At 43.5% G+C, this 11,754-nt stretch overlaps 1 protein-coding gene and 1 pseudogene across 1 annotated transcript; one reads left to right on the forward strand and one right to left on the reverse strand.

Annotated features, from left to right (window-relative positions):
• Positions 1 to 3,190: 3,190 nt before the first annotated feature.
• On the forward strand, positions 3,191 to 4,556 carry LOC139174510 (chemerin-like receptor 1; annotated as a pseudogene).
• Positions 4,557 to 9,478: 4,922 nt separating this feature from the next.
• On the reverse strand, positions 9,479 to 10,675 carry LOC139174333 (formyl peptide receptor-related sequence 4-like). Its single transcript, XM_070764629.1, has one exon. It carries the CDS (start codon positions 10,673 to 10,675, stop codon positions 9,479 to 9,481), a length of 1,197 nt encoding a protein of 398 aa, XP_070620730.1.
• Between the last annotated feature and the right edge of the window lie 1,079 nt (positions 10,676 to 11,754).

The following is an 11,754-nucleotide window of genomic DNA, read 5'->3' on the forward strand; positions in this document are numbered from 1 at the left end:
CCATCAGTGGTGGCTATGCAAATAGCCCCCACGTATGTACATATGTAGCAAAAGTGACTCCTGGAAATTAATATATTCAGACTTGCAAAGATTCTGCTCTGTGGCTTTACAATAAAGTAGAATTCGTTTGTCTGGTTCTGTTTCCGGCCCATTTCACCTGGAGGGCTGATAGGTGGTGCTTGCGTTTGTTCAGCCTCACGTGGGGTTCCCCTCCCTGCCATTTTTTTCTGATGCTTTTAAAAGACAAAGTGTTGCAAGAAGATTATCAAGAGGTTTCTGGCAGTGGAAGGATTTCTCAACCTCCCTTCTGTTCAGCTCTTTCCTGTGTTAAGGGAAATGTAAAATACACAGCCAACAATTATTTCCTATCTTGGCTAAGACTGCCCTTGCACACACACACACAATGTATCCTGCCTTGACTTCACCCTGCATCATTTCGTTCTATGACCTGCCTTACCTTGGCAAGGTTGCACCGGTTGATTTTGGATGTAAAGGAAGAGACCCTAAAGTGTTCTGTCGGGCTCTCTGGTAGACTCCTCCCAAAAATTCACAGGTACGAATTTCAGACACACACACGTTTGAAAATTCAAAGCAATGTCCTTTATAATGAAAATTCACTTAACCTAAGCCCTCTTTTGGTATAGCAAAGAGCATTGGCCTCCAAACAAACTGGTAATTTGTACAAGTCCCTTATCAGTTCTGTGATACTTAGCTTGCAGCTGTGAGGCAATTCACAGTCCTTCTTCTTTCACAAAGTGAAACACACTTTGCCCTGGTTTAGTTCCAAGAGGGGAAAAATCAGCACACAAAAGGTCAAAGTCAGCAAAGCAGTCACGAAACACAATGATCAGATAATCCTCCACAATGGCCAAACCCACAGGCTGCTATTTATAGCAGCCTCACTAATGATCACAGCCCCACCCAACCACAGGTGGCCTCATTTTCTTTGATAATAATCTCTCAGTTGTTGCTGCCTATGCATCGCTCTCCGCATGCGTGGCTGTATCATTAACTCTTGTTCTGAATCCAAGGAGGAACTAGATAATTGATCTCCTTCTGAGCTGTCTGCCACACTCTCCTCCTCCCTGTCACTCATGTCTTCTTGGTCAGAGGAGCCTTCATCATCAGATTCCACCGGGGGGGGCAAAACAGGCCTGCAGCATGTGGATGTCTCCCCCACATCCACAGTCCTTGGGGCAGGAGCTGAGCCAGAGCTAACCATAGCACTAAAGAAGGAACATCTTGATGTTGAGAAAGTGTCTGAGGAAATCTCTTTGACTCATGGTGTTTACCTCGAGGTTTGACTACTGCAATGCTCTCTACATGGGGCTACCTCTGAAGAGTATTCGGAAACTGCAAATTGTGCAAATGCGGCCCGCGCGAGCAATCATGGGTCTTCCCAGATACAACGATGTTTCCCCAACACTCCGTGGACTTCATTGGCTGCCGATTGGTTTCCGGACACAATTCAAAGTGTTGGTGATGACCTATAAAGCCCTACATGGCATAGGACCAGATTACTTACGGGATTGCCTCCTGCCGCATAAATCCCAGCGACCGACCAGGTCTCACAGAGTTGGCCTTCTCCAGGTCCAGTCAACCAGACAATGTCGTTTGGCGGGGCCTAGGGGAAGAGCCTTCTCTGTGGCGGCCCCGGCTCTCTGGAATCAAGTCCCTCCAGAGATTCATACTGCCCCCACCCTCCTCGCCTTTTGTAAGAGTTTAAAGACTCACCTATGCCTCCAAGTTTGGGGTTATTAGATTCTTCCCTCCCTGTCGGATGAATGTATAGTGGGTTTGCTGATTGAATGGTTATGTATGTATTTTAATGGGTCCTTTAGGTTTAGTTGTAACTAAATTTTAATTATTTGGATTTTGATATATACTGCTCAAAAAATAAAATAAAATAAAGGGAACACTTAAACAACCCAAGCCTTAAGACCCAACTATGTTGCCAGGCATGGGACAATTAGTATATGTGCCCCCCCCCCACTATTCTGACCATTAATGTTAGGTGTGGGTATGATTGAGTAAATTGACTGTTTTTGAAATTAATGGTTTTTTAGCAATACTTTTAACTATTATTGTTTGCATTGTATGTTGTGAGCCACCCCGGGTCCCCGGAGAGGCGGCATACAAGTCTAATAAATAATTAGTAATAGTAATAGTAATAGTAATAGTAATAGTAATAGTAACAGTAACAGTAATAGTAATAGAATAGAATAGAATTTTTATTGGCCAAGTGTGATTGGACACACAAGGGAATTTGTCTTGGTGCGTATGCTCTCAGCGTACATAAAATAAAATATACATTTGTCAAGAATCATGTGGTACAACACTTAATGATTGTCATAGGGGTCAAATAAGCAATGAAGAAGCAATATGAATAAAAATCTTAGGATATAAGCAACAAGTTACAGTCATACAGTCAACATGGGAGGAAGTGGGTGAAAGGAATGATGAGAAAAACTAGTAGAATAGAAGTGCAGATTTAGTAGAAAGTCTGACAGTGTTGAGGGAATTATTTGTTTAGTAGAGTGATGGCGTTCGGAAAAAAACTGTTCTTGTGTCTAGTTGTCTTGGTGTGCAGTGCTCTGTAGAGACGTTTTGAGGGTAGGAGTTGAAACAATTTGTGTCCAGGATGTGAGGGGTCAGTAAATATTTTCCCCGCCCTCTTTTTGACTCGTGCAGTATACAGGTCCTCAATGGAAGGCAGGTTGGCAGCAATTGTTTTTTCTGCAGTTCTGATTGTCCTCTGAAGTCTGTGTCGGTCCTGTTGGGTTGCAGCACCAAACCAGACAGTTATAGAGGTGCAGATGACAGACTCAATGATTCCTCTGTAGAACTGTATCAGCAGCTCCTTGGGCAGTTTGAGCTTCCTGAGCTGGCGCAGAAAGAACATAGTAATAGTAATAGTAATAGAGTCTGCGGAGAGGGGCGGCATACAAATTTAATAAATAAAATAAATAGTAATAATAATAATAATAATAATGAAGAAACAGGAAGGAAAAAGGAAGAAGAAGAAGAAGACGAGGAGGACCTTCGAGGTCTTCTAATCTAGTCCAATCCCCTGCTCAAGCAGGAAACCCTACCATGAAATGTATAGAAAGGTCTCCTAATATAGCTTGTCCTGCTGGAGTAGAGGGCTGGACATGTCACCTCAACCATTTCTGTGTTTTTGCTTTTTAGGAAAAGGAGCAACACTCATCAGTCTCTATCAGAACGAAGACATGAACAACGGCTCTCTGGACGAGTATTATAATGCTACCTACCCCTCCAATTATGATTATGACATCGATCCACTGGAAACAACCATGCACGCTATCTCCATGGTGGTTTACAGTCTTGCGTTTCTGCTGGGGTCATTGGCAATGGGCTGGTCATCTTCATCACTGGCTTCAAAATGAAGAAGACGGTCAACACGGTCTGGTTCCTCAATTTGGCCATTGCGGACTTTGCCTTCACTTTCTTCCTCCCCCTGAGCGTCGCTTATCTAGCCCTGAAATTCCACTGGCCCTTCGGCGGGTTTTTGTGTAAGATAAACAGCACCTTGGCCTTCCTCAACCTCTACGCCAGTGTCTACCTCCTCATGGTCATCAGCATTGACCGTTACATTTCTGTCCTGTTTCCGGTCTGGGCTCAGAATCACCGAAATCCTCGGTTGGCTTCTTTCATAGCCTTGGGTGTGTGGATCTTGGCCTTGGTGTTGTCTTCTCCAGTGATGTATTTCAGGCAAACATCATCAGATGATGGCAATGTAGATCACGTTTACTGCTACAACAATTATGGTAGCATCCCGGAGATTTGGACACGCAGGCATCGTGCGATGATCATCAGCCGGTTCATCTTGCCTTTGTCATTCCTTTCGTTGTTATTATTATCTGCTATGGGGCGATTGTCTTGAAACTGAGACGAGGTCATTTTTCTCAATCGAACAAACCCTTCCAGGTCATCACCACGGTCATCGTGGCTTTCTTTGTCTGCTGGTTCCCTTATCATCTTTTCTCTTTCTTGGAGTTAAGTGGGTACATGGAGGTGCTGAGAATCGGCGTCCCCTTGGCAACGAGCTTGGCCTTCGTCAACAGCTGCCTCAACCCCATTTTGTACGTCTTCATGGGCCAGGATTTCAAAAAGAGACTGAGGCAATCCCTCCTTTCCGTCTTCGAGAATGCCTTTGCAGAAGAGAACAGCCAGACCGTGTCGACTAACAAGTCTAAATCTTCCATGGAGACCCTGTCCCAGGTGGTCTGAGATCAGCCGAGATCACAATTCTCTAAAAAAAAACCCCTCCCCGTGCCAGATCGTCAAATGAACCCTTTCTGAATCTGCTTTGCATTCTTCAATTGCTCCATCAGCTGAAGTTTCCTTGTTTTGAGGTTTGAACTGGAGAACTGCAATTTCATTGTCTTAAATCTGTGACTTGTTTCCAATGAACTTTTGGCCTCTGGATTCAAAAATTACCACCATTCTTTGTCTATCACGTCAACTTTTTAAGCTTTTAAAGGAATTTTTGGATATACGTGTTCTTTATAGAATAATAAAAAATATATAAAACACTTCTGTCTCAGTTGTTTATCAGCCACACCCCAAATCTAAGGTGGTATCCTCACATTCTTCAAGATAAGGGATCACTTAAGTACAAAAGTAAGGGGGGGGTTCTAATGTAGAAGATGTTCCCAGAAAGTATCACACTTTCTCCTGACCTTATCCTGTTTTCGTTCAATAGGAGGTTTGTTGCATGTGAGGATGGGTTTTGGGTAACAAGTGGAAGTGGGTTTGTTGTTTGGGAAAGACTGTGTTTGGGATACTGAGTGTCTGAACAGGTAATGTTGGGAGAATTGGTGCTAGACTTATGGTTGGGGGTCACTACAACATGAAGAACTGTATCAAGGGGGGCCGTGGCATTAGAAAGGTTGAGAACCACTGGATACTTTTAGTGACTGTTCAAAGTTATAATATCACTGAAAAGTATGATCCAGAGAGGGGGGGAGAGGGAGAGAGGGGGGAGAGAGGGAGAGAGAGGGAAAGAGAGACAAAGGGAGAGGAAGGGAGGGAGGGAGAGGGAAAGAGAGAGAAAGGGAGAGAAAGGGAGAGGGAGAGAGGGGGGAGAGAGGGAGAGAGAGGGAGAGAGAGGGAAAGAGAGAGAGAGGGAGAGGAAGGGAGGGAGGGAGAGGGAGAGAGAGGGAGAGAGAGAGAAAGAGAGAGAGAGGGAGAGGAAGGGAGGGAGGGAGAGAGAGAAAGAGGGAGAGAGAGAGAGAAAGGGAGAGGAAGGGAGGGAGGGAGAGAGAGAAAGAGGGAGAGAGAGAGAGAGAGAGAGAGAAAGGGAGAGGAAGGGAGGGAGAGGAAGGAAGGGAGAGAGAGAGAGTATATTAGCATTCCAAGTAATGCACCCATAGAAAGCAGAATTCCGAGGCAGGTAGATTCCTCAAGGAATGATTTATCGGATACATCATATTGACACAATTGGTGAAAAACAACTCTGCAAGTTCCCGTGGTTTTCACCAGACTACAAAGTGAAAGTTTCCCCCTTCCCTAAGTCACTGGTCATGCTGTCCAAGGTACTAACTGGTTGTTTGATTCTTGACCTCCTCCCTTCCCTTCCCTCCACTTCTCTTCCCTTCCCTTCTCCTACCCTATCCTATTCTACTTTACTCCTCCTGTGGTCAGCCAGTTGTGAGAATGAGAATGTCCTTGGTTCCCACAGGAAAACTTTTTGTTTCAACTACAAACCCCCAGCTATCTTTCCGTCTGTCCCTTCTTCTTGCTTGTGGCAACCCTGAAACCTCCAAGATGGCCTCAGCCAGGTTCACTTCAAGGTTGACACTGTATGTACGTGTACACACACACAAACAAACACACCTAGATGGGGCTTTGCTACTAGCAGTGGCTCTTCCATTCCAAGCATCAGCCCATAGATTACCACTGCTCTTCTCTTCTCTGCCTTCTGCGAATCCACATGTCAGGCACTGGACCCAGCTGTTCCTCCTCTTCCTCAGTCACGTCCAGACCTGGGGGCTGTGGACTCTCCATCTGAGAAGCTCAAAGTTGACTCAGCCTTCCGAGGTCAATAAAATGAGGATCCAGATTGTTGGGGGCAATATGCTGACTCTGCAAACTGATGTGGTATGCAATATGAAATATGGAAACAAAATCATGTTGCCATCAAAGGACCTTGTTTCTTGAAAGTCCACGAAACCCACAGCTGCACAGAACATCAATTTAGCTAATTGCAAATTACAGCAATACCTCTACCTAACAATGCCTCTACTTACAAACGTTTCTAGATAAGAACTGGGCGTTCAAGTTTTGCCTCTTCTCAAGAACCATTTTCCACTTACAAATCCGAGCCACCGAAACTATAACCGGAAAAAGGCAGGGAGAAGCCTCCTTGAGGCCTCTCCAGGAATCCCCTGGGAGGAAACAGGGCCGGAAAAGGCGGGGAGAAGCCTCCATGGGGCCTCTCTAGGAATCTCCTGGGAGGAAACAGGGCCTCCACCCTCCCTGTAGTTTCCCCAATCACATGCATCATTTGTTTTTACACTGATTCCTATGGGAAAAAATTGCTTAGTCTTGCAAACTTTTCTACTTAAGAACCTGGCCACAGAACGAATTAAGTTCGTAAGTAGAGGTAGCACAAAGCAAGCACAAAGAATTATATTACACAAAATTTATCTAGGCAGGGGAAAGTAACCAATTAGTTTTAAACTTCATAATTGACTGAGAAGTCAGATTAGTTCTAAATAAACAGGCAGAAAAGCAATTATAAAAGGTAATCATTATCCAATTTTTAAAATTCTTTTTCATAGCTGGTGAACAAGATTATCAACAGAAATTAGAATACACATGATACATATTATACAATACATGTTACAAAAATAGCAATATGGATAATAGCAAGCCAACTCTATCCCATTTCCCAGAATTTAATGCTTCTGAAAGCTGCTAGATTATTGCTGGTTTAGAGATCCCCAAACCTGGCCACTTATGGACTTGTGGACTTCAAGTTTCAGAATTCTGGGAGTTGAAGTCCACAAGTCTTAAAGTGGCCAAGTTTGAAGAGCTCTGGTTTAGGGTATACTTTGGGAATTATAATCAAATATATCTGGAGAGCAAAGGGCGTAGAATGCTGCAATAAACAGTGGGGAAGAATAAACATTAGAACGTTTGAGAAATGACCAATTTGTTGAAATGGACACAGAGGGTTCTATTGAAAAGTGCAGAATGCCACCACTGAAAAGGCCCTATTTCAGAAACATCCATTGAACTCATCCAAGAATAATGTGTTCATTTGCAAAATTTGGGTTTGTTGTGGGGGGGAGGGGAACTGTCAATCAAAATACACATGGATCCTCCACTCTGTACAAATGTCAAAGTTGTGCTCACATAATTTCCTTAATCTGGTTCCTGAATTAACCCAGGTTCTGCTAATGACCAAATGCCTGAGTTCAGTCAGCACAATGAGCCACCAAAATCATTTCCAAAATTAATCCCAAATTCAGTCTGTTTTGCAATTGTGTCTGCTTCCTCTTTACTTAACTTGGCTAATGGATTTTTTTTTTTAATGAAGTGACAAGAATCTATGGAGCTTCTCAGTCATCCAGGTAATGGCTGTCCCAAAGGTGTTTCTTTCCTTGAAGACGTTTCGCTTCTCTTCCAAGAAGCTTCTTCAGTTCTTCAGAACATCTTGAATGAGAAGTGAAATGGCTTCAAAGAAAGACAAAGTCCAGTTGCCTTTAAAAGAAAACGCTCTTGGGAAGCTGTAATAGAATAGAGTAGAGTAGGGTAGGGTAGGGTAGAGTAGGGTAGGGTAGGGTAGAGTAGGGTAGGGTAGGGTAAAGTAAGGTAGGGTAGGGTAGGGTAGGGTAGGGTAGGGTAGGGTAGGGTAAGGTAGGGTAGGGTAGGGTAGAGTAAGGTAGGGTAGGGTAGGGTAGGGTAAAGTAGAGTAGGGTAGGGTAGAGTAGAGTAGAGTAGAGTAGAGTAGATTAGGGTAGGGTAAGGTAGGGTAGAGTAGAGTAGAGTAGGGTAGGGTAGGGTAAGGTAGGGTAGAGTAGGGTAGGGTAGGGTAGGGTAAGGTAAGGTAGGGTAGGGTAGGGTACAGTAGAGTAGGGTAGAGTAGGGTAGGGTAAGCTAGGGTAGGGTAGAGTAGAGTAGGGTAGGGTAAGGTAGGGTAGGGTAGAGTAGAGTAGAATAGTATAGAATAGAATAGAATAGAATAGAATAGAATAATAGTATAATAGAATAGAATATAATAGAACAGAACAGAATAGAATAAAATAAAATAGAATTCTTTATTGGCCACGTGTGATTGGACACACAAGGGATTTGTCTTTGGTGCAGATGCTCTCAGTGTACATAAAAGAAAATATAGATTTGTCAAGAATCGTGCGGTACAACACTTAATGGTGTCATAGGGGTCAAATAAACAATGAGGAAACAACCAGGAATGGGCTACTGCCCAGACGGGGTGTGTGGACACAGTGGGGTAGCGAAAATGGAGCTCCACCCCAGAGCCCCCAATTTGTACTGAAAGATGTTGAAAGAAAATGCAGGGCATCCTGCATAAGCCACGCCCACAGTGTAGTATTAAAAATTTTGGTAGCCCTTCACTGGAAACAACCAATAGGAAGAAAAATCTTAAGGATCCAAGCAACAAGTTATACAGTCATAAATGGGAGGAAATGGGTGATAGGGATGATGAGAAAAAGCCAGTGGTAATAGTAGTGCAGACGTAGTAAATAGCTGCCAACACTTTAACCAAGCTAACAACAATGCTAATTGTTGCAAACTCAGACTTATCCTGATGGGCTTTAGCTTTGTGGCTTAGCTGCATTTGGTTAGTTTACAGTTTGCTGTGTTATGTGGATCAAGATAACGGGTGACTTTCAGGAAGTGCCACGCATTGTGGGGTTACAGCTACAAGCATTTATTTATTTATTTATTCATTCATTTGTCCAATACACAGATACATAGGAAGAAAAAAGACATGTGGTAATATATATAAGGGTAAAAGTGAACTTAGAGGAGAGGATATATGAAAGGAAGAGAATATATATGATAGGTGAAAGAAAGGAAAGACAATTGGACAGGGGACGAAAGGCACACTGGTGCACTTATGTACGCCCCTTACTGGCCTCTTAGGAACCTGGAGATGTCGATCGTGGAGAGTCTAAGGGAGAAGTGTTGGGGCTTAGGGGTTGACACAATTGAGTCCGGCAATGAGTTCCACGCTTCGATAACTCGATTGTTGAAATCATATTTTTTACAGTCAAGTTTGGAGCGGTTCGCATTAAGTTTGAATCTGTTGCGTGCTCTTGTGTTGTTGCGGTTGAAGCTGAAGTAGTCATTGACTGGTAGGACGTTGCAGCATATGATCTTGTGGGCAATACTCAAATCGTGTTTTAGGTGCCGTAGTTCTAGGCTTTCCAGGCCCAGGATTGTATTAGAAGAAGAATATTGTCCTTTGTATTAGAAGAATAACTCAAACGTTGCTGGATTCCCCTATTCCTGAAGTAGAACCAGAATTCCTATTGCTTGAAAAAGAGGACGTGGTCCAGTTTTCACTGAAAGCATTTTTGAAGGATGAGAAGAAGGAACACCAGCTACTTTTCCTAAAATCGAGGCCCACGAAAGCGTAGAGGAATGGATTGAGGCAGCTGTTGAGACACACCAAGCCATTAGCTAAGGGCAGCCCAATATCCATGACAACACTCATTTCAAAGCTATCATCAACCAGGTTCTCTAGAAGGGAGAAGAAGTGGTGTGGGAACCAACAGCAGAAGAAGGCTACCACCACCGCCACGATGATCTTGAAGGATCTACCAAACTGACCGAACAGCTTCCTTCTGAGCCGAAAGACAATGATGCAGTAGCAAGCCAAGATGATGTTGAAGGGGATGAAGAAGCCAACGACAAATTCAGTCACCACCATAGAAAGATGGGACGTGTGGATGCTGTCTTCTTCCAAGCCAAAGCTATAGGGGCACTTTATAGAGTCATCTGTATCATGTTCCAAGTCCCGGAAGTAGAAATAAGGGGTGCTAAGTCCCAAGGCTATTATCCAGATAAGGACGGCTATTAAGGAAGCCAGCCGATGCGTACGATGGTTCAAGGACCAAATGGGACACGCTATGCAAACGCAGCGGTCAACGCTGATGGCTGTCAAGAAGAAGACACTGGCAAACATGTTCAGGAACGACACCACAGTGTCCAGTTTGCAGAGTAGCCACCCAAGAACCCATTCGCCGAGGGCAAAATAGAGCAGCTCTGAGGTCAGAGAAAGGTCATATATGAAATCCGCTAGGGCCAAGTTGAAGTACCACATGGTGGTTACTGTCTTCTTCATCTGGAAACCGGTGAGGAAGATGACCAGGCCATTGCCAATGGTCCCGAAGAATAATGTGATGCTGTAAATCGCTATGGAAACCACACGCATGGCGCTTGATGTTTCACCATCATCATACAAAATCTCAGAATCGTTCCAGCCGGAAGGATAGCTGTCGTTCTCGAAGTAATCATTATATAGAGCAAAAATGGAGGGATCCATCCTTCTGAGGTTTGGGTCCTTTTCTTCTTCCGAGCCTAAAAGATAAAAAGATATTTCTTCTGCGTGAGAAGTGAGCAGAGAGGAGGAAGAAAATGGCGGTGGAGTTTTGCGGGAAATCTTTCGGTCTTCCATGCCCGAAACCCAATTGCATATTTCAAAATAAAACTTTAGGGGATTTATGTATTTATTTATTGAATTTCTATAGTCACCCTTCTTAATGAGTGACTCATTTATATTATTATTATTATTATTATTATTATTATTATTATTATCATCATCATCATTATTATTATTATTAATTAGATTTGTATGCTGCCCCTCTCCGTAGACATGGGGCGGCTCACAACAATAACAAAGACAATGTAAGAACAAATCTAATAATTTAAAAACACTAAAAAACCCATTATTAAAAGCAAACATACACACAAACATACCATGTATAAACTGTATAGGCCCGGGGGAGAGGTCTCAGTTCCCCCATGCCTGACGGCAGAGATGGGTCTTAAGAACTTTACGAAAGGCAAGGAGGGTGGGGGCAGTTCTAATCTCCGGGGGGAGCTGGTTCCAGAGGGTCGGGGCTGCCACAGAGAAGGCTCTTCCCCTGGGTCCCGCCAAGCGACATTGTTTAGTCGACGGGACCCGGAGAAGGCCAACTCTGTGGGACCTAACCGGTCGCTGGGATTCGTGCGGCAGAAGGCGGTCCCGGAGGTATAGACAGTATTCATTATAAAAACATAAAACAATGAAGTAAATAAAACAATACATAATCAAAATATACGCTTGCCAAGTGCAACTATTGCCAAAGAGGTTAATATAGTTAAGAAATGGGGCCTTCAACACATCCGGAGCACAGAACTGAGCACATTTAATTTCTTGGATACTTCTGACATGTATGTTATCCATGCATAGTCTAATATTTAATGTAGAACTCAGTGACTATGCTTTTAAAGCATTTAGACCTGAGGTAACTTTCTTATGGTGAGTCCAAACAGTAGATTTTCTCCTCTTACCCACCACATCCAATGTTCTTGGTATTCAGGATATTAGTTCAAAATTTGTACCTTGGTAAAGCTTTGAAAAGGGGAAGGCATATTTCCAGGGTAATCAGAAAAGAAGGAGAAGACGAAGATGAAGATGAAGACAAAGAAGAAGAAGAGGAGGAGGAGGAGAAGAAGAGGAGGAGGAAGAGAAGAAGAAGAAGAAGAAGAGGA

This window comes from Erythrolamprus reginae, chromosome 11, assembly GCF_031021105.1.
Source record: "Erythrolamprus reginae isolate rEryReg1 chromosome 11, rEryReg1.hap1, whole genome shotgun sequence".
Classification (NCBI taxonomy): domain Eukaryota; kingdom Metazoa; phylum Chordata; class Lepidosauria; order Squamata; family Dipsadidae; genus Erythrolamprus; species Erythrolamprus reginae.

Bases quoted from the DNA above. Each gene is read 5' to 3' on its own strand.
- LOC139174333 (XM_070764629.1), bottom strand. From the start codon at position 10,675: ATGGAAGACCGAAAGATTTCCCGCAAAACTCCACCGCCATTTTCTTCC.